The sequence below is a fragment of the Biomphalaria glabrata genome, chromosome 11 (genome assembly GCF_947242115.1).
Source record: "Biomphalaria glabrata chromosome 11, xgBioGlab47.1, whole genome shotgun sequence".
NCBI classification, from domain to species: domain Eukaryota; kingdom Metazoa; phylum Mollusca; class Gastropoda; family Planorbidae; genus Biomphalaria; species Biomphalaria glabrata.
The window spans coordinates 17,763,244-17,783,872 of NC_074721.1; the positions used below are offsets into that span (position 1 = coordinate 17,763,244).

Genomic DNA, 20,629 nt, shown 5'->3' on the forward strand with positions numbered 1-20,629 from the left:
AGAGGGAGTCAGCACAGATCGGATAAAGTTGAAGCCGTAAATAAATGTCCAATCCCTACTAATATCCAGGATTTGAGAAGTTTTCTTGGACTCTACACGTATTACAGACGGTTCGTACCCAACTTCTCTAGCTTTGGTAGTGCCCTTCATCGATTGACAGAACCGAAGCGGCCGTTCATGTGGACACCGGAATGTAAAGAGGCCTGTGAAAGACTTAAAATGGCTTTTACTTTGTCACCCATTTTGGTCTACCCGATACCAGGCGAGACTTTCATACCAGACACCGATGCAAGCAATAGCGGAATAGGCGCTGTCTTATCCCAAAACGTAGATGGAACTGAGAGAGTCATAGCTTACTTTAGTCAGACCCTGTCCAAACCCGAGAGAAAGTACTGTGTCACCAGACGTGAACTTCTGGACGTTGTGGATGCCATACAACATTTTCACAAATACTTGGGAAAAAATTGTATCCTCAGGACAGATCACGCTGCTCTGCTATGGCTGTTGTCGTTTAAAAATCCTGAAGGACAAGTTGCCTGGTGGATAGAACGTTTTCAAACCTATGTTTTTGAGACACAGCACCGAAAAGGACAAACTCACCAGAATGCTGACGCGCTGTCTCGTTGACCTTGTAGAACGGAATGTAATCACTGCAGCAAGGTTAAAGAAAAAGATGGTGTTGTCGAATGTCAACGCCTTAGGTTACAAGCTTTTCCTACTAATAAATCCGAGAAATCCAGCTAAAAGATAAAGATCTGGCCCCCATTCTCCTTATGCAAGAAGATGGACAACGACCGGAATGGCATCACCTTTCTGATAAGAGAGCTGCTACAAAGGCGTATTGGGCGCAATGGGACTCAATGACAATCAACAATGGTGTTCTCAAGAGAGTCTGGGAAACGGCAGATGAGACAAGCCTCCTGCTGTTGTTGAAAAGGGATGAAAAGCTTCAAGAAATCCTTAATAATGCTAGTTGCTCTCATTTAGATGTCAACAAGACCCTTGAAAAAGTACGCCAGAGGTTTTATAAGTTCGGCTGCCAAGATGATGTAGAAGAATGGTGCCGAAGGTGCGACGCATATGCAGCGGCAAAAAGCCCGCACAGAAGATCAAGGGGACGTATGCAGCAATACAACGTCAGTAATCCCTTCGAAAGAATATCGATCGATGTAGCCGGACCATTTCCTGAGTCCCTGAGAGGAAACTAGTACGTTCTGATGGCGGTCGATTATCTTAATCAATGGCCTGAGGCGTATGCAAAACCAAACCAAGAAGCCACCACCACAGCGGAAAAACTTGGGGAAAATTAAATTAGCCCATTTGGTGCTTCAAGGGAATTACACTCCGACCAAGACCAAAACTTCGAGTCCAAATCTTCCAAAAGATGTGCCAGGTGCTTGGCATCGAAAAGACAGCACAACCCCTCTTCACTCACAGTCAGACGGAGTGGTGGAGAGATTTGACCAAACACTGGAAAAACACCTGTCGAAAGTTGTAGATGAACGTTAAGATGACTGGGACGGTATCTGGAAAATTAGGCACCGGATATTTAGGCACCCGGAAATTTGGAGCCTGGATAATTCGGTACCTAGACATTTAGGCACCCCGGATAATTAGGCACCCGGAAATTTAGGCACTGGATAATTAGACACTTTTTAACAGGGTGGAAAATTAGGCACCGGATAATTAGGCACTCTTTAATTAGCGACCTTAATTTTGAAAATCATTTTAAAATGTTAACGTATATTTTATCCTTAGGCTATGGGCTATCGGTGACGTTATAATAAATTGCAACTATAACTATTGTAACTAAAGAAAAGCTAACAAAATGGAAAAAAAGATAACAATCATGACAATGTGTGGAAAAAAAAAAGACTCCTAAGTCATTATATAATATAGACATCACAGGATTTAGGGGAGGGGAGGTAGAGAAAAATTTCCACTAATTGCTTCCCTACATCACCAACCCCTAAGGTTGACTGGTGAGTTTTTTTTTTAATTTATGATTATGCAATTTGTGTAAATATTTTCATTGCTAATGTAAATACTTTAGATTAAAAGTATTAAAAAATATTTTTATAATGTCGGGGAGTTTTGGCGATAAATATATTCCCAATTGCTCTCTGCTTGTAGGAAAGGGAAAGTGTTGTGACACGGTTACTGTGTGGCCAACCCTGACACACGGTCAAGTGTTGGGTATCGGAGAGTTAGGGGACTTGGGGGAAGTGACGAGTGTGTAAACAAGAAGAGAGGAAGTCAGCTAGTGAAATTGGGGATCTGTCTATAATGTTGCCGTGTATATATGTTATGTTGAAATGCTTCACAATTAAAAGACACTTTAAACTTAAAGGGACTTGTTTCTTCACAACTGGCGACCACTATGAGATACGACGAGGCAGAAGTAAGTGGAAATGTCGATGTACAAAATATTTAGAAAAGAGGGCAAGGAAAATGGCCTGCACGGCGAATAACTTGAAAAGTTCATTACACCAAAAAATAACACAGAAAGAGAATAAAAGAGATTCAATAGTGAAGAAGCCAAAAAAAAAAAAAGAAAATAGTAGAAGGAAGGAAATCTTACAACTAGAACTAAAACTTTAAGAAAAGAAAGACAAAGAACAGCAAAATGAAAAGGAGGAACACTTTGACAAATACAAACAGTTAGACAGAATGTCTCCATTTTACGAGAGCCAGAATGAGTGTATTGACTCATATCTACTGAGATTTGAGGATATAGCAACAGCATGCAACCTCCCACAGTCAGAATGGACAAGAAGCCTCATGGGGCTTTTGAAAATGAGAGCCATGAATATCTGCATACATATGAGAGAAGAGGAAAGAAAAGACTACGTGGCCGTGAAGGAGGCGTTGCTGAGACAGTTTAGCTCCACAAGTTACAAATACCGAAAGAAATTGAAAGAGTCGACACTTCTAGCTTTTTTGTATTTCTTTAACGGCAGATGTCCAATAGCGTCCTTTTCAATTATTGCACTAACTGCTGCCTCTTCTTTTTGTAAAGTTTTAATTAATTTTCAAATTGAAGGGTGTTGATAGCCTACTAAATGGAAAAATGTGAATTTCATCCTTCCCAAATGTTGTTAGTTCTGGGTGAACTGTTCAATGAAGCCGAATGGACGCTCCACACTTTTAGAGGGAAGATAGGAGGTACACGTCGAAAACAAAGAGACAGAATATTTGTTTGTGTGCGTGGGTTTCTTCGCACTATTGAACCAGAAACATATGTCTCATCGAAATAATTCAAAAGCGGAAGTGCTTCTTCTGGAATAAGGCTCTGCAGCAAAGCCAATCTTGCTGGAACGTCATTTACTGGCAGAAATGTTAAGGAATCGATCTAGCCACAAAATTGTCTGAATTCTTCACTTTCTTTATACTTGGTGACAAGACCAAGTTCTTGAATTTTCCGCCAAGTATTTTGGGTAAAGTGATAAAAACACCCCTGTATGTGTATATGATGCGCAAATACATTTTGAAAGGAGTTCATAACAGCCTTTTCAAAATCTGATTTTGATGATAAAACTTCCTTTTTCGATATAAAATCTAAAGCAAACTACAGTTACCTAATTCCAAGAGCGTATTTAAGAGAGGTTGCACATTTCTAACAGTTGCGGGCTCTATTAATAAAGTGCATTGAATAGTCATCTGCCGAAATTGAAAAACATTAAATGTGGCTCAACAAAGATGGCTAAGACAAATTTTAGGAGTCAATTATAAGGATCGGGTCTAAATCAAGGATATCCTATGCAGAATTGGGAGTCGACACCTTAGTAAGGTTGTGACAGAGCGTCGCATGAGGTTTTGCGGGACATGTTTTCCGACAAAATGAATTACGCATACTAAGGGTTGCGATGACATCCTAGTACAACTTGGCGCCAGTACGGATGTAAGAATAGCATTTTAGGTTTTTGAAATAAAACTTTTTAATAGCAGGAAATTTACAGTAGATACCTCAAATTAGTCATTTTGTTGGCTTTCAATACCAGAAATAGTGCTTGGCGGCGGGGCGAAGCCCCGCGCTGGGGGAGCTCCAAGAGCTCCCCCAGACCCAATTGCTGGCAATGGCGGGGAAACTACAATTTTTTCACCAACTCCAGGAAGAAACTTTCTTGGACACGTAAACGTCTTCCGAAAGAATGAAGGGTCAGAATGTAATAACGATCATGTACACATACACACATAAATACTATACATTTTTTTTTCGCGGGAAAGGGGGGGGGGGGGAGAGAAAAACAATTCCCCCTAAATCCCATAGAAAAAAATCCTGGCTACGTCCATAATACAAACACTGTCAAAACCGCTGTATTGCCTAGGAAAAACACATATGACATAAAGCTGTAGGAAGCCATTCGGAGCCATTTTATTATTGCCATCCATAAGCCAAATATCACTTGATACAAGTAATAGCGACCCGTCAGAACCAAAAACAATTATCCGATTCTTTGTATCTGGCCCATTATCGAAAATCAAAAACTGCTTCGTTTCAGGCCCCAAATTCATAGCCCATGGGCCGTCTATAATTAGTTAAGTAAGATGCTCAGGGACTCGTCGACATTGACTAGCTCTCTAATACCTCCGGTTTCGCTTGATGGTGTTAAGGCTTCCGCGCGGTGTTGATTCTTGGAAATATATCTAGTGTAGATCTACGTCTGACTGGAAGTAATGCTGAACTCGAACTACTTCAGTAACACCGGCGAAAGGCCGAAACAATCAAAATATGTAGTTGACGCTGATATTGTTTTACAAATATATTTAATACTCAAGAAGGGAATCGTCCATTGTCAGCTATGTCCGTAAATCCGTATATCTATTCTACTGCTCTCCACGAAGCGTCTTCTTTGTAGCGTCACTTAGAGCGTTCTTGTTTTTTAACTAACTTTACGTCATCGTCGCTAAGTAAAACTTTACCCTATTCCCGAAACAAATAACTAATTTCTAATCATGTCATAACAATGGAATGTTCACAAGGTAGAGAATACCTCTCTTCGGGTATCAGATGTTCCAAACAATTTCGATAAATCTGGCCGGGTTTCTCCTCTGTTGTACTTGCTTTTTTTGATGGTGTCAAGGCATTTCGCTATAGAAATAGCAGCTGGGTTAGGAGCGTGGTTGTGGCTATTCCCAAGTTCAGGCTGAATTAGATCTTGACTAGTAGTCATAGTTCCTTTGCAACCATTATTTCGTTACACGCATCTCCATCGTACATGAGATACTTTGGAGATCTGTTTTGTATACATGTAGCCTTGGTAGCCAATTTTATGCTTTCCTCTGGTAGTTGGTAAGATTTCCATCTTTGCAGAAAAAAAATGTTAATTAGCATATCAATATAAAAAAATATAATAAGACACATTAAATATACTTATTTCTTTAAAATCAGCATTTAGCTATGAATATGTATAATAAAAAACAAGAAAACATTTTTAAAAACTTTTTAAAAATACATCCTTAATACTTTTTAAAGCGCGACTTTTTTGCCCTCAACAAAATTAATGTTAGATATTATTTTTTAAAAATAAACTATTTTTTAACCTCCAACCCCTCCCCCCCCCCCCCCCCCCCCCCCCCAAGAAAAAAATATTTTAAAGCGATTGTAGAAATCTAATAAAATTTATAATATTCTATTAATAGCCCTTTGGAAAACGGTCAGCAAAATGTTCCTGAACATGATTTTATTAAAGTCGGATAAGTAATACCTACATTCAGAAATACATGTACATGGTCAACTTCGATTTCCTCGTTCAATATTCATTTATATTGTATAAAGACTTTTACTTTTGTGTTATTCAGGTTTAAAAATTATGTTTATAAATTATGACCATCTATGGGAGGCACATATAGACTAATATCGCCTTGAACATTGCTAAATTTAAAACGGAAAAATGAATCCTACCATTTATGTCATTATTGTCCTTCACCTTTATCATAAAACAACTTATATAATAGTAATTTGAAGAATTTGTGGAATAACATTTTTGTAAATTTATATTTTATTTTAAGCTGTATACAATAAATAATGTTAAAATCATGTTATGAGTTGTTAGATAATGGCTTTTATGCTCTGAATTTATCAATTTTACTGTGATTGGTCTACATATAAGAAGACCTATGCCATTACGACTATTAAAGTAGGTTTATTTAATTTATGCTTTTAAATCTACATTAAGTAAATAACAATTTACTAAAATGTTTATCTAATTATGCTACATAAAATTTAAAATAATAACAGTCTATAATGCTCTCTAATAAAATAAATAAAAATTACTTACATTAAACTTTCTGGCTAACAATTTATTTTTAGCTCCACTTGGTTGCAGAAAGAACTCTAACAAATTAACGAACAGGAAAAAACACTATAGTAGTCTTTATCAAAGGCTTTCGAACATTGAGACTTAGAAGTCACAGACGAAGCATTTATATATATATATACAGTGGCCGGCTGAAACAGGCAACTAAAACTGAACCACAAATCGACTTTGATGTAGCTGGATAAATACGTTTATAGCATCGGCATGATATTTCGCATGTCGCGGAAAAGACTTGATACATTTTGAACCCAGGAGTCTTATAGTATCAACAGGGGGACCCAATTTTTTTTTAGATACCCGCCCGAGTAAAGGAGCCTGATTCATTGTTTTATCATAAACTGTGAACATAATCATTATATTAAGAACTCTAAAGATTTTCTTTTGTTATAAGCCGGTGCCTAAATATCCGTAAATATGCGGTGCCTAAATATCCGGTGCCTAAATTTCCTAAATTTGACTGGGACACCTATATCATTATGTTCTTCGTGGCATATAGAGGATCAATTCACAGCACCACCGGTTACACTCCGGCAAAGATGTTGTTCGGCCTAGAATTGCAACTACCATTTGATTGCTACTCGGAATTCTGGGAGATGTGCCTGCTTCCTCAACGATCTATGTCACTAATCTCCTGAAACGGATGAAGAAAACTCACGCTCTGGCCCGCAGAAACATCAACACCAACAGTGACCAGATGAAGACAAGGTACGACAAACGAGCCATTGCGTTAGGGTTTCATGAAAAAGATCTGGGCTGTACAGCCCACAGAGACGGAGAGGAAAGTCAGCAAAGCTTAAAGAGACTGGGAAGGACCCTACCGCGTCATAAAAAGAATCAATGGTGTCGTGTATCGAATACAGAAGAGCCCAAAGTCCAAAAGGAAGGTCGTTCACATAGACTCTGCAAGTACCATGGTGAAGTTGAATCTGCCTGGGACGGACATTTTAGGAGGGGGCAGTGTAATAAACCTGGTGTTGACACAGATGGGGGTAGTGGTATGTGTGTAGTCAGCCGACGCAAATCGCCCCAGACCAGCGCTATACCAGCGGTCAACCTAGACGAGTTACGACGGTCAGCCGAGACAAGTGTCAACATGACGGTTTCGGAAGGATCGGCGTCGTGAACAGAGCTCAGGAACGTAAGGAGGGATGACCTACATGACCTAGAATGGTCCAGCGACGTTCTGTCTGGTTCTAGAAGGCCATTAGGGACCCTATATAAAGAGCAAAGGTATCAGAGTCGAACAGTCACAACTTCCCGATCGATGGTTTAGTACAACTGCTCAGTACAAGTCCGAAACAAAGCAGAGAGGCCAGTGCAAGAAATGATACGGCTGTAGGATGTTTTCGGAGAGATATTTGTACAGTGTGCGTGTTGCCAAATTGTGCAGTTTTAACTGTTATTTATTGAACATTAAACCAGTACGTTATTTTTTAGCCCTGAAATGTCAAGTTCTTTAAGTTGGTGGTGTCGTGTGGTGCAGCCTGCCGATAGCCTGGATAGCAAGATTCGTAACAATATATTTGACTTAGTGGTACTGAAAATACAAAAACAATTATCTTTCTTTGTTAACATATTGTTGCATGATCTCTCTTACATTTTTGTGTTATTTTGGACTGGTTGCATTTTTATGTATATTTAATTTTATTCATTAAAAGATTTTGTTCTAGAAAACAAAAATTAGCCGTTCCACAAATACTTTGCAAGCCACTAGGCATGGTGAAATATTTCTTCTTATTTGACTTATTTTTTTTAGATCTGAGTGAGACGGACAGAAAGACTGACATTTTACAAAAAACTAGTTGCAGCTTTTACATTTACATAGCCAATAAAGAAAACAGAAAAATTGAAAAAGAAATTGTCAGGTAGAAAGACTAAAGACATAGAGTAACAGAAAAAATGAGACAGAGAAGAGTGAGGTAAAGAGAGAAAATGATCGAGCGTGAGAGTAAAAAAAAAATAAACAAGGTTACAAAAGACAGTTTGTGTGGAAACACAAACTCAAAATCGTCCCCCAAAGTAAAATGTTTTACATAATTCGGATAATCCTTCAGAGTTGAAGATAGTTTACTTCCTAGTCCAAACCTCCCGCAGGACGACGGGGGATGGGAGCAGGCAGGGTTTGAACCTTCGATCGTCGATAAATCCAAATGACAGTCCAGCGCGCAAACCGCACGACCAGTGGTCCACCCAGGTAGGCTTTAATATTTTCAGAAAGAAAATCCGAATGAAATTATATCAAAGACAAATGAGAAATAAGAATGGAGAAAGAAGGTTAACAGATCTTGTGTAGTGCCCCAACCGTACCGCAGATCAAAGGATACGTGAAAGTGAATGTAAAGTTAGATGTGAACTTGCTTAACTAGTTTGTGGTCTATAGGGCAGATGATGTAAAGTTCATCTGTTTTTGTGGCCTACGGTTAAGGAGGGTGTCATGTAGCCAGCACAACGACCAACCGCCTTTGCTTTTCCCCAACTAATGTCAGGTACCCATTAGAGCTGGGTAGACTCAGAAGTTGAAAATCCCAGTCTTCACCAGGATTCGAACCCGGGACACTCGGTTCGAAATAAATAAGTTAATTGTTTTGAAAAAGCTCAATCTCATATTCGAATCCTCAAAAAAAAATAAAAAATTTCCGCTATATAGAAAAAATGTTCACGAAAATGATGTTTTTAAGATTACTATTCGTCTTAAATTGGGTCTAACATATAATGCATACTAATTAGCTTTTTCTTATAAAAAACTGCTTGCATAATTAATTTTAAAAATTAGAATTTTCGCTTTCAGGAAAAAAAAAGTAGCCGTTGCATCAGAACTTTGAATGGTCTAATATATTGTGAAGTCGGATTTTAAATATCTCTTCTAGTTTACGAGATCTAAACGGGATGGACGGACAGACGGACAGACATTTCGCACAAAACTAATAGCGTCTTTTTCCCTTTCGGGGGCCGCTAAAAAGCAAGAAATCATAGCTTATCTATCTATAGGGAAGAATCGCTTTTTACTGCCATTTATCTTAAGATGGAATGTTTTAACTACCTTTCTGAAAAAAAAACAATTAATAAATTACTACTAATGGATTAACTTTATTCATTTATTTATCTTTCTACCTAAAACATTAAAAAATCTAATTATCGTTAATATTATGTTCCGATTTTTAAGGAAAACAGAATCAAAACACCAAAGTAAGGTATGAAAATCTCTCCACATGGCTATAGTACATCTAATTTTTATACGAGACCATCCAAAAATTCAATTAACGGTATTACATTTATCTGAATTTCTCTTTTTCTTTTACTATTTATACAAACATCCGGAACAATCTATTATATAAACTTTTCAATTGTGTTCATACCTAAAAATTATTGCGATGTTTTAAAACGTAAAATAAAGGTTAATTAATTTTTAATAACTTTTAGTTGTTTTTTTTTAATATCAAGATTACGGACAGACCGACTGACAGACAAAACGCAAAAACAATGCGGCTTTGATCCTCTTTAAATAAATTCTATTAGAACTCAGTGCACCAATGTCTATAAACCCTCGTTAAATATCTCGTGTAAATAAAGACATTTTTTTATGATACCGGTACTAGCCTATTGTGAGGTAATGAAATTGTTTTTCTTTGACGTCATATGAATGGACTCTTTAAATGTAATGCTAAAAGAACGCACTCTGTGCACCAATGTCTATTAACCCTCGAAAAATTGCTCGTATTGATGAAAACATATTTTAGTCTAACTAAGCCATGTGACGTAGTGTTTTTATTCCTTTGACGTCATATGGAATGAATTCTTTAAAAGAAATGCTAAAAGAACGCACTCGGTGCACCAAAGTCTATGAACACTCGATAAATGGCTCGTATTGATGAAGGTGATTTTTATTCTAGCTAGGCCGTGTGACGTAGTGTTTTTTTTTTCCTTTGACTTCATGTGGAATGAATTCTTTAAAAGAAATGCTTAAAGAACGCACTCGGTGCACCAATGTCTATGAACACTCGATAAACGGCTCGTATTGATGAAGGCGATTTTTAGTCTAGCTAGGCCGTGTGACGTAGTGTTTTTTTTTCCTTTGACGTCATATGGAATGAATTCTTTAAAAGAAATGCTTAAAGAACGCACTCGGTGCACCAAAGTCTATGAACACTCGATAAATGGCTTGTATTGATGAAGGCGATTTTTAGTCTAGCTAGGCCGTGTGACGTAGTGTTTTTTTTCCCTTTGACGTTACATGGAATTAATTCTTCAAATGAAATGAAAAAAGAACTCGGTATAGTAATGTTTATTAAGCCTCATTATGTGATTCGCGTTTAAAAAAGGAATGATATCTTGATTTAGATCTAATCTAGATTTTTTAAACTAGATTTAGATTTTTATTACAGTATATCTAGATCTGGATTTATATTCTAATTAAAATTATTTAAGAGTCTAGATCTAGAATTTCTACATCTAGTTTAGACTAAAATAGACTAGACTAAGATGTAGAATTTCAATTTCTAAACTTAAAGTGTAAAAAAAAGTGTAGATTTTCATTTCCAAACGTTTTGATCAATATTGCAATGTTATAATATACTAAAACTAATCTACTATTTTTTATTTAATTTAAATTTACGGCAAATGAATCTTTGAAACATTATTACTTTTGATCATCAAAATTAAATCACCTCTTGAATATTATTTGCGAAAATGCAGATCCGACAGGGATCCAACTTCGACGGGGGCCGCCTCTGAGTTTGTGTAACACAAACTCTCTTTGTAATCTTGTTATTTTTTTATTGATTTGTGTGTTGTTATTGACTATTGTCAGAGGTTCTTAATTATATATATATATACTATGTAGTGCTGCTATGCTCTGCTTGTCTCTTGTCTTGTTGTGTTACTTAACTTGGCTCTCTAGGGGTTTCTTGAATACTAAATAATACTTGCTTGGTACTTCTTGGTTACTCAATTATAATTAAATACTTGCTTAACTCAAATACGAACACTTAATATACATCAACTCTAAGTCCTTATATTCACAAATATCGATAATACTTTAATACTTAATAAAGCACACAATTATATCACTCTTATGAAATACACAAAACACCAGTCCATCAACTTATAAATATATAAATGCATAAATACCAGTCCAGGAAGTAAACGTCCAACCTTCCTGGACCGGGAGCAAGACCTTACTGTCTTAACACATTCTCTCGCACATTCAACGAAGACTTAATCACTCAGTTCACAACAAGTGCAACACTTCGCATTCATAACAAGGGGATATAACAATCATACCAAAATATCAAACTAACATTCATTCTCGCCATACCTCTCCCTGACAACTATGAATAAATATGGATAATATAAACTTGATCCCAGAATGGGAAGTAGGAGAAAAACGTGTCAAATTGTAATAAGGGGAATGATTCCATGTATACATCACTTAATATGTAACATTTACTCATTTTATTTCAATAGCTAACGAAAAAATTAATTACCATTAATTTATTAAATCAATGATTTTTTTTTATTCATGTTTTTTTCAGGTACAAAGAATAATATTAAAATGTTTCAACTTGATTCAAGAAGGGGAAGTGGGAGAAAAGAAAAGTTCAAACTTTTTACCAGACTGACAGATAGACAAAAAGAATGAGTTGATATAAACATTTAAAAACAGAAAGAAAATTCGTAGTTTATTTTTTTTTAAGTTAATTAAGTGCTTACCGAAGTTCTCGCAGTATTCTTGAGCCTTCATATACTGCATACGTTGATCTATGTACATAAGACATTTCTTAATATGAACATAACTCATTATTTTGAATCCCGGACTATTCCTGCATGCACTTATTAAACGTGAATTATAAATTTCCGAGTCGGCGAGAACATTCAATGCTGAAATTATTTAAAATGAATAAAATGATTACGGAATACATTATTGAAATTGACAATGTCACAAATATTATAGTATATTAAAGAAATTAAGTTGATAGTCAAGTAAGTATTCTGCATCTTGATACATTATACTAACACATGGTATTAGTACATAACACAACAAACGCTTAACACTGGCCCACTACTGACTCTAAAGAAGACTTAATCTAATACATTACGGCGGCGCAACAACTGATTTTACCTTTACAAAAGTTATATAGACACCGCGACAAACAGACACAACAAGTCTTTTGTCTCCCTGGCAATCAAATTATTGAAATAAAATTCAACTATCCGATATAAACATTTCATATTTAAATTATCAGTGAGTCTGGAGTGAATGTATATTTTGGTTTTGTATAATCAAATATTTTGTTTGGTTTAATGCACACATTGTAAGACAAATTTCCATATGGATAATAAAGATTATTATAATAAGAAACAGAAATGTCCAAATTTCAAGTCTACTGAACTACCTATATTACTGTCTCATTTGTCATTTAATAAGCAACAACCCTCAATTACTGTTGGTGCACACATTTAAAAAAAGGCAAAAAATGTTGCAGCATTTTGTGATTAAAGGTGCTCAACCTGCAATCGGTTACAGAAGATCAAACTGCAACAGCAGCTGTGCTTTAAGAATTGGCGTCGAAGTCACATGAGAATTTACGATCAGGGGCTGACTGATTATATGGGCAACTGGGCAAATGCCTAGTGGGTGGGACCATATGTGCTGGTTGAGTTGCGACGTAATAATTGTTTTTAAACAGACAGCTTTAGAAAAAAAGTGATAGTAGTTTTATACAGAGTGCCGATTAAATATTATTTGTTGTTTTATTTTTTATTTTTTGAAAATTAATTTTGTTTGAAATTCAACAAGAATAACAACAAGAACAAGATTACAAAGACAGTTTGTGTTTAAAAACAAACTAAAAATCGGCACTCAAAATAGTCCACCAAGGCAGGTAAAAAGCAGGTTTTAATATTTTCAGAAAGAGCATCAGAATGAAGTTGTATCAAAGACAAATGACAGAGAAGAATGGATAAAGAAGGTTGACAGATCCTGTGTGGTGCCGCTGCGGTCCAGCAAACCAAAGGAAGGTGAAAGTGAATGATAAGTTTGATGTGAACCTGGCCTTAATGATGTCTTATAATGTATATTTAATTGATGTAATTGTTTTGTAATCCTCAAGAAAAAAAACATTTCTGAAACGAACATTCCTTTAGTTCGGTGTTCTATGGCAGTCTCGCAAAGCTGCAGTTCACGCGATAATATGAAAAACAAGTTATTAACTGTTGTTTTAAATGTCTAACTTATATGCATACTAAATTGATTTTTTCTCTTTTAAAAAAGTTAATTTGTATGTGTAAATATAGTAGTTATTGTGACAGATTTTATCTAACTTAGCAATACAAATCTAAAAAAAATGCATAAATGTGTAAAAAAATATGGTATATGTTCATTTTCCCCTACTAAGGAGCCTCCCTTGTTTGTTACTATTTTTATTAAATAGTTGTAAAAGTGGTGTATTTTTATTTAAAAAAAAACTGCTTGCATCAGAATTTTTAATGAGCTAAAATATTACGATGTCGGATTTTCACTATCTTTTATAGTTTACGAGATCTAAACGGAAGGACTGATGGAAGGACAGACATTTCACACAAAACTAATAAAGTTAGCGAAAAAAAGGGATTAAATAGTTTAAATGAGAAAACATTGATGTCACGCTGAAAAAAATAGGGATGACACATAGACTGTTATTTATATTATATCTAGACTGAACATGGATATCCTTTAACACCACAAAATAGGTCGTACATTTTTTTTAAGTTGAAAAAAGGCGTTGTTTTGTAAAGTAGTTAAAAGAAATAAAGTATTGTTTCAAGCCTACCCTAGGTAACATAAACTTTAATGCATGGGCGTAGCCAGGATTTTTTTTCGGGGAGGTTTTTTTTTTGGGGGGGGGGATTCCCCCCGACCCCCCCCCCCCCCCCCCGCGGAAATTATATATATATATATATATATATATATATATATATATATATATATATATATATATATATATATATATATATATATGTGTGTGTGTGTACATAATTAATCTTTATTACATTCTGACCCTTTCGGAAGACGTTTATTGTTTATTGTCGACTCCCCGCCCTAGCTAGCAAGGGGGTCTGGGGGAGTTCGCAGCGCGAATGTGCTATTCTTACTGACTTAGACCCTCTCGCGCCGTTCGGCGCATTTTCCGGCAAGCTGTTTCCGCAACTCTTATTTTGCCTAATTCATTTTGTGTGAGAACATGTCCCGCAAAACCTCATGCGACGCTCTGTCACAACCTTACTAAGGATTCGACTCCCAGTTCGGCATATGATTTCTTTGATTTAGACCCGATCTCTATGACTGACTCCTAAAATCTGTCTTAGCCATCTTTGTTGAGACACATTTAATGATTTTCAATTTCGGCAGAAGACTATTCACACTTTATTAATGGAGCCCAAGCCACTGGTAGAAATTTGTAACCTTTCTTGACTACGCTCTTGGAATTACATGCCTGTATTTAGCTTTAGATTTTATATCGAAAAGGAAAGTTTTTTCGTCAAATAATCTGTTGAGGGGTTTTAAACTAAGAAATCTCTGGAGTTTTTTTGTTTTGTTTTTAATTCAAAACCCCATTTAGCTACGATCTTAGAATTTGGTGACTGTAGTTTGCTTTAAAATAATATTGAAGAGAGAGGTTTTCAACTCTAAACGCTCTCTATGGGAATTTTAAACTCAAAACCATCTGGAGGGGTTTTAAACTTTAAAGAAAAAGCCATCTGGAGGATGGGGATTTAAACTCAAAACCACTTTCGCTACGCTCATAGATTTTATAGTGTGTAATTTGCTTTTTTTTTATATTGAAGAGGTACTTTTTAGCTTCAAACCCCAACTGGAGGGGGGGGGGGGGTTAAACTCAAAACCCCTTTGGCTACGCTCATAGAATTTTGAGTGTGTAATTTGCTTTTTTTTTATATTGAAGATGGGGTTTATCGTAAATTTTGGAGGGGGGTTTAAAATCAAAATCTTCCTCAACTGTGCTGTTGGAATTTGGGGATTGTTGTTTGCATTTTATTTTGTTTTGTTTTATAGAAAAGGGGGATTTAACTGCAAAAACCTCTGGTAGGGGGGTTAAAATTCAAAACCCTCTGTAGGGGTTTTTTAAACTCAAAGCCCCTTGGTAGAGGGATTTGTATCTCAAAACCCCCTGATAGGGTTTTTTTAAATCTCAAAACCCCCTGGTAGGGGGATTTAAACTCAAAACCCCCTGGTAGATGGTTTTTCATTCAAAACTGCCTCGGCTGTGCTGTGGTAAGTGATGATTTAGTATTAAAATCTCACCTAAAATAAACAAAATGAAAGCAAAAATCAGTCACTTAATTCCGTTAAACCCCAAGAACACCCCTTTGGTTACGCCCATGCTTTAATGTTTAGATATAAATCTAGTATTAAACATAAAAGAGTACTCTCTTATCATAATTATTATTTTGCAATTTTTAGATACATAATCTAGAAAGATCTTGGTAATCAATCTTATTAAAGTACATAAAACAATTAAAATCAACATACATTAATTATTTAAATCTGGCATTTTTGAAACATTATTTTAATGAAAACTGAAAGGAAATGGCTTTGTTTTATAAATTTGCGTCAATATATAGTTATGTGATTAATAGCCCATTCTAAAGAAAATCCGAGAAATGATTTTGCATTATTTCTAACCTTTGAAAACTAAAGATCATTACTTTTCTAAGACAGAAAAAAATTATTCGGGCGACTTCCCTTATAGCTTGAAAAAAAGTTATGTACGTAAAAATCTATATATACAGCTCTGTAAATAAATCATTCGCGAATAAGAATTTGTTTCAGATTTTCAGTCCTGACATAATATATACAAATCTATGGGATGACAAATAGCTCAACAATAGTTAATGGGATTTAATTTTGAAACACAGCTGCGACATTGCAAAAATTCCATCTTATTCACAGTTCATTCTAGGTATGGAGTCTTCTTTCTGCATTTACTAAAAAAAAAAAAAAAAAGCTTTATTTGATCTTTTTTTTAAATAGCATAGAACTAAAAAATACACTTAAGGCCTTAATCTTAACTCATAGATCTATCAGTACTATAAATGCAGAAAGAAAAAAAAAAACGAGCAAAGCCGGGCACAATTAAAGCTAGTATACTAAAAAGTAGAAAATATGGTGTATGTGTGTATGTCCCGAAAAGAGATTAAAACCGTTTGACCAAACTTTAATAAAAACTTAACAGAAATAATCCTTGGGTACTAACTGGAAACGTAACGTAAGTCCCTAAAAAAAACGTTGCCCAAAGGATCTTTATCTAGATCTAATTTTAAAAACTTAACTTTGCACAGATAGTGTTTTACTTTGACACATGAATATTGAAAATATAGTCTATTGATTTCATTATTTAATAAAAATTAACCATCAAATGTGTGTTTCAAAGCATTTTTACATTAAATTGATTCCCTTTATCTGCGAATTTGAACGTCCAGACGTACCTCATTATCCCTTTCATTTAACAAGTCGGGTAAACCCGTTTTAATTGTACTTTTTACCCTATTTATCTCGCGCTTATCTCGATTTTATTAGATATGAATGTATCGGCTTAACGGGTAAACAATTTTAGAAAAAATCTTTTATTTTCGTGGCGAAAGAGAAAAACATGAAAAGATCATTAACTAAGTTTAACATACATCTAAATCCAAGTCACAAAAGCTAAGGCCCGTAGGCCGTGGTTTATGTCCGGCTAGTATAGTATAAAGTAGAAAGTAAGGCGTAGGTATGTATGGATGTATGTCCCATATAGAAATCAAAACAGTTTGACCAATCTTGATAATGGTGGGTGGGAAGCGTGGTCGAGAGGCCAAGTGCGCTTGAACTTGGCTTGGCTTGGCTACCTAGAAGGGGGCTCGAGGTTTGACACCCGACTCGGGCAGAGTTATGTTTACTGAGCAGCACGGAAAACCAACTCCTAGATACCCCCTCCCCCCCCCCCACTGGTCTACAAATGAGATTGGACCAAAGAGCTCTGAGCTATAAGCTATAAGCATGAAATAAGCGCTATATAAAAGATATAATAATAATAAAGCTTGTCATGAATGTTCCTTGGATACAAACTGAAATCTTGTATAGTAGTCTTAAAACAAACTAAGAACCCTTAACAAAAAAAGATTCCCAAGTCTATGAAAATATTACTTTTCATAGATCTAGGCCATGTTTACCATGTTTAGATCGAAAGGATCTAGATCTAGATTTAATTTTTAGAACTACACTTTGCACGGATAGATTTTTACTTTGATACACGCAAATACTAAATATATTGTATTGATTTTATTAGTTAATAAAATTAACTTTCAAATTTGTGTTTCAAAAACATTTTTACATAAATGTGTCCTTTATATCTGCGAATTTAGATGTCCTGACGTACGTACTTTAGAATCCAAATAAACACGTTTACGTGAGACAAGAGGGAAAGGTCACGCATGCACAGAACAAAGGCTCCACTCTTGAACACAAACATCCGATGCCTAAGCCTAACTCTAAGATGATAGATCTTTTTTTTCATTTTTTTACCACATGAACATTTTACATTTAAATCAAATTACCCTTCAAATTTGTGTTTCTAAACCATTTTTACATGCATTCGTTCGCCATGAGAGCATCTCTATTACTGATATCCCGCGCTTTAAAATAAAGATCTATACACATACCAGTATTTTAAAAAAATGGATTTAGGTCGATTATCTATTTTTAGATGTATTTATAGTATTTTTATATTCATGAATTCATGCATTCGCTTTACTTGATACATTATTATTTTCTTAAATTGTTTCTAATACACTATATCAGTTATATATCAGTGATATGCAAATTATTGCTAGTATATATATATATATGTATATATATATATTGTTGTAAGCCTGCCTTGCACCAGTGCTTGAGGTGCGCACTAGCGCACTAGTGAACGTAAACAGGAAGAGACTAGAATGGAGAGAAGAACAGTGCATTAGGGATTGTGAAGAGTCTGAATGTTTGGAAACTAAGAAGCCAGCTTTTGGTGCTGCCTGAAGGTTGTAGAAGGGACCTGGAGCGAAGCGGGGAAGGCTGTCGTGGTCCACATTCGGGTTGCTGTCTAAAGGACTGGTAAATTAGTAGCAAGACTCTGAGGAAGTTGAAGGATGTTATGTGTTTGTCCTAGTGAATAAACACTTGTCTTTATTTCCTGTTAAACTGTGTTAAGTTGCCTGCCTTTACGTTGAGTGCCTACCCAAGAGTTACAACAATATATATATATATTAGGGGTGCACCGGATAGTCGCTCCGGCTCCGGCTTCTGCCGAATATCCGGCATTTTTTACTATCCGGTGCTATTCGGCTCCGGTCGGATATCACTACCGGATAGTAAACCGGATAGTAAAAAATACACCTATTTAATATGCATAAAGTGGACCTCGTTCCATTAATGTCTGTTGTAGAATGTATTAATGCTTTTATGAAAACAAAATAATGTGCTTAAAAATAGAGTCATTATGAATATGCACCAAACATAAGGACAGTGCGTGTTAATAACTTAATATAAATAGAAATGAAACTTTACATCATAAATGCGCTTTACATACAGAGCAGCAATGGCTGACACTTTTTTCAATTTGTCTTGACCTTTGAGTAGGTTAGTTAACATGTTAAAATGCTACATTCCTTGACTACGTCATGCTGACCAGACGTCTGTCTAGTTGTGCGGGTATATCTCCAGAGGTAGAGATGAACAACTCCCACCCGTTTTATTTGTTTAGTCCATCACATTTAGTTCATTGATTGACAGGTGACCACAAGTCAGATACGATGGACGTAAGCACTCTCTAGAGGTCACACGAGGGAACTATGTTTGTTTACTTAGTAGTTAATCTTAATTGGGGGGGGGGGAACTGGACTTCAAGACAAACATCTACACGGGTATCCGGACAAAGAGTTTGCTTATTTGGAGAAAAATCTTAATCGCGTGGTTGATCACACACACCAAAACGAGTGACCTTTAGCTACACAGAACACAAACCGCGAGATTATATAGCCCAGTAAGCCAGTAACTAATTATTTTGTAGAAGACACGACAAGGGCTATCTTTAAATGGAGAGCTAAACACACCCTACTCTTTATTTTATTTCTTTGGTCCTTGACACCCAATTTATTGATAGACATTGACAATTTTTCAAGCCTGAATGAAAAAACACAACGTGCTAACAAAGGATATTAACTGTCAATAAATATTACGGTTAAATAATTTTTCTAACGTGTTAACATGAATATTATTCCTGCAAATATGTGTCTTGATTTGATAATAATATTCTTAATAATTTGTGACAGTCAATTAACTCCTTGTTATTACTAATTTTTTTTTACTTAAGATGCGTACTAAGCCACTGTGTATCAGGCTAGGACGACTTTTACACATAAATAACGGAAAACCTTACAGTAAATTTTAAAATCGCATAAAATAAATTGAATAATAGTACCGCAGTTAGATCTAGCAAACAAAGAAACAATATGATGGAGTGTAAAAAAAAAACAACAAAACAACCCTTGACCTCTAACTAGTGGACGGGTATAATTTATCTACATGCTTGACTGACTGTTATCTTTTTTGACTGACACCCAACTCTATTGCGTGCGTATGCTCAAGGAAAAAACAATGCTTGATGGTTAACACAAACAACTATACACACTACACTAGGACTACATGTGTAGGCTCACTAGGTATATCTGACCAGGCTGTTGGTCTGAAATTCATGAACACATACATCCGACCACTATACAAGGCAGATTGCACTTTACTTATGAGATTTACATTAGTAACTAGTTAAATATATACTAACATTATTTACATTGACCTTCCTACACACATCCTTTACAGTTGGTGCATCGTACATACACACAGACACACTCATGCTATACAGATTTTTAGAAATACTGTTAAGCTTGAATAAATTTATCAGTAACAGAGTTTAAAACAATAAGGTATAAGGTATATAAAAGGAAAAAAAAATAAAACCAACCAATATAGGTATGTTATTTAACAGTTTCGTAAAATTTTCAGCAACACAAGCTATTAACAAGACACTTAGGTATCACTTAGGTATCCGACTCTGGCTCCGGCCTCGGCCGAATATCAAATTTTACTATCCGGTCATATCCGGCCCCGGTCGGATATCAAAAAGTACTATCCGGTGCACCCCTAATATATATATATATATATTGTAATAACATAAGTGAGGCAACTCAATGAGACATAGACATTTATTTACACGACATCACAGATATACAAAACAACA

At 35.6% G+C, this 20,629-nt stretch overlaps 1 protein-coding gene across 6 annotated transcripts in view; it reads right to left on the reverse strand.

Annotated features, from left to right (window-relative positions):
- LOC129921675 (uncharacterized) overlaps positions 1-20,629 on the reverse strand; it is a 94,450-nt gene that overhangs the window by 25,172 nt on the left and 48,649 nt on the right. For 4 of the 6 annotated variants that reach the window (XM_056004042.1, XM_056004046.1, XM_056004041.1 and 1 more), the window contains one exon: positions 12,030-12,197. The exons of 1 other annotated variant lie outside the window; for it this stretch is intronic. In XM_056004042.1, coding sequence (XP_055860017.1) covers positions 12,030-12,197 — 168 coding nt within the window. Of the gene's footprint in view, positions 1-4,994; positions 5,307-6,281; positions 6,338-12,029; positions 12,198-20,629 lie in introns of all 6 variants that reach the window. One more of the 6 variants, XM_056004045.1, reaches the window with a different exon arrangement.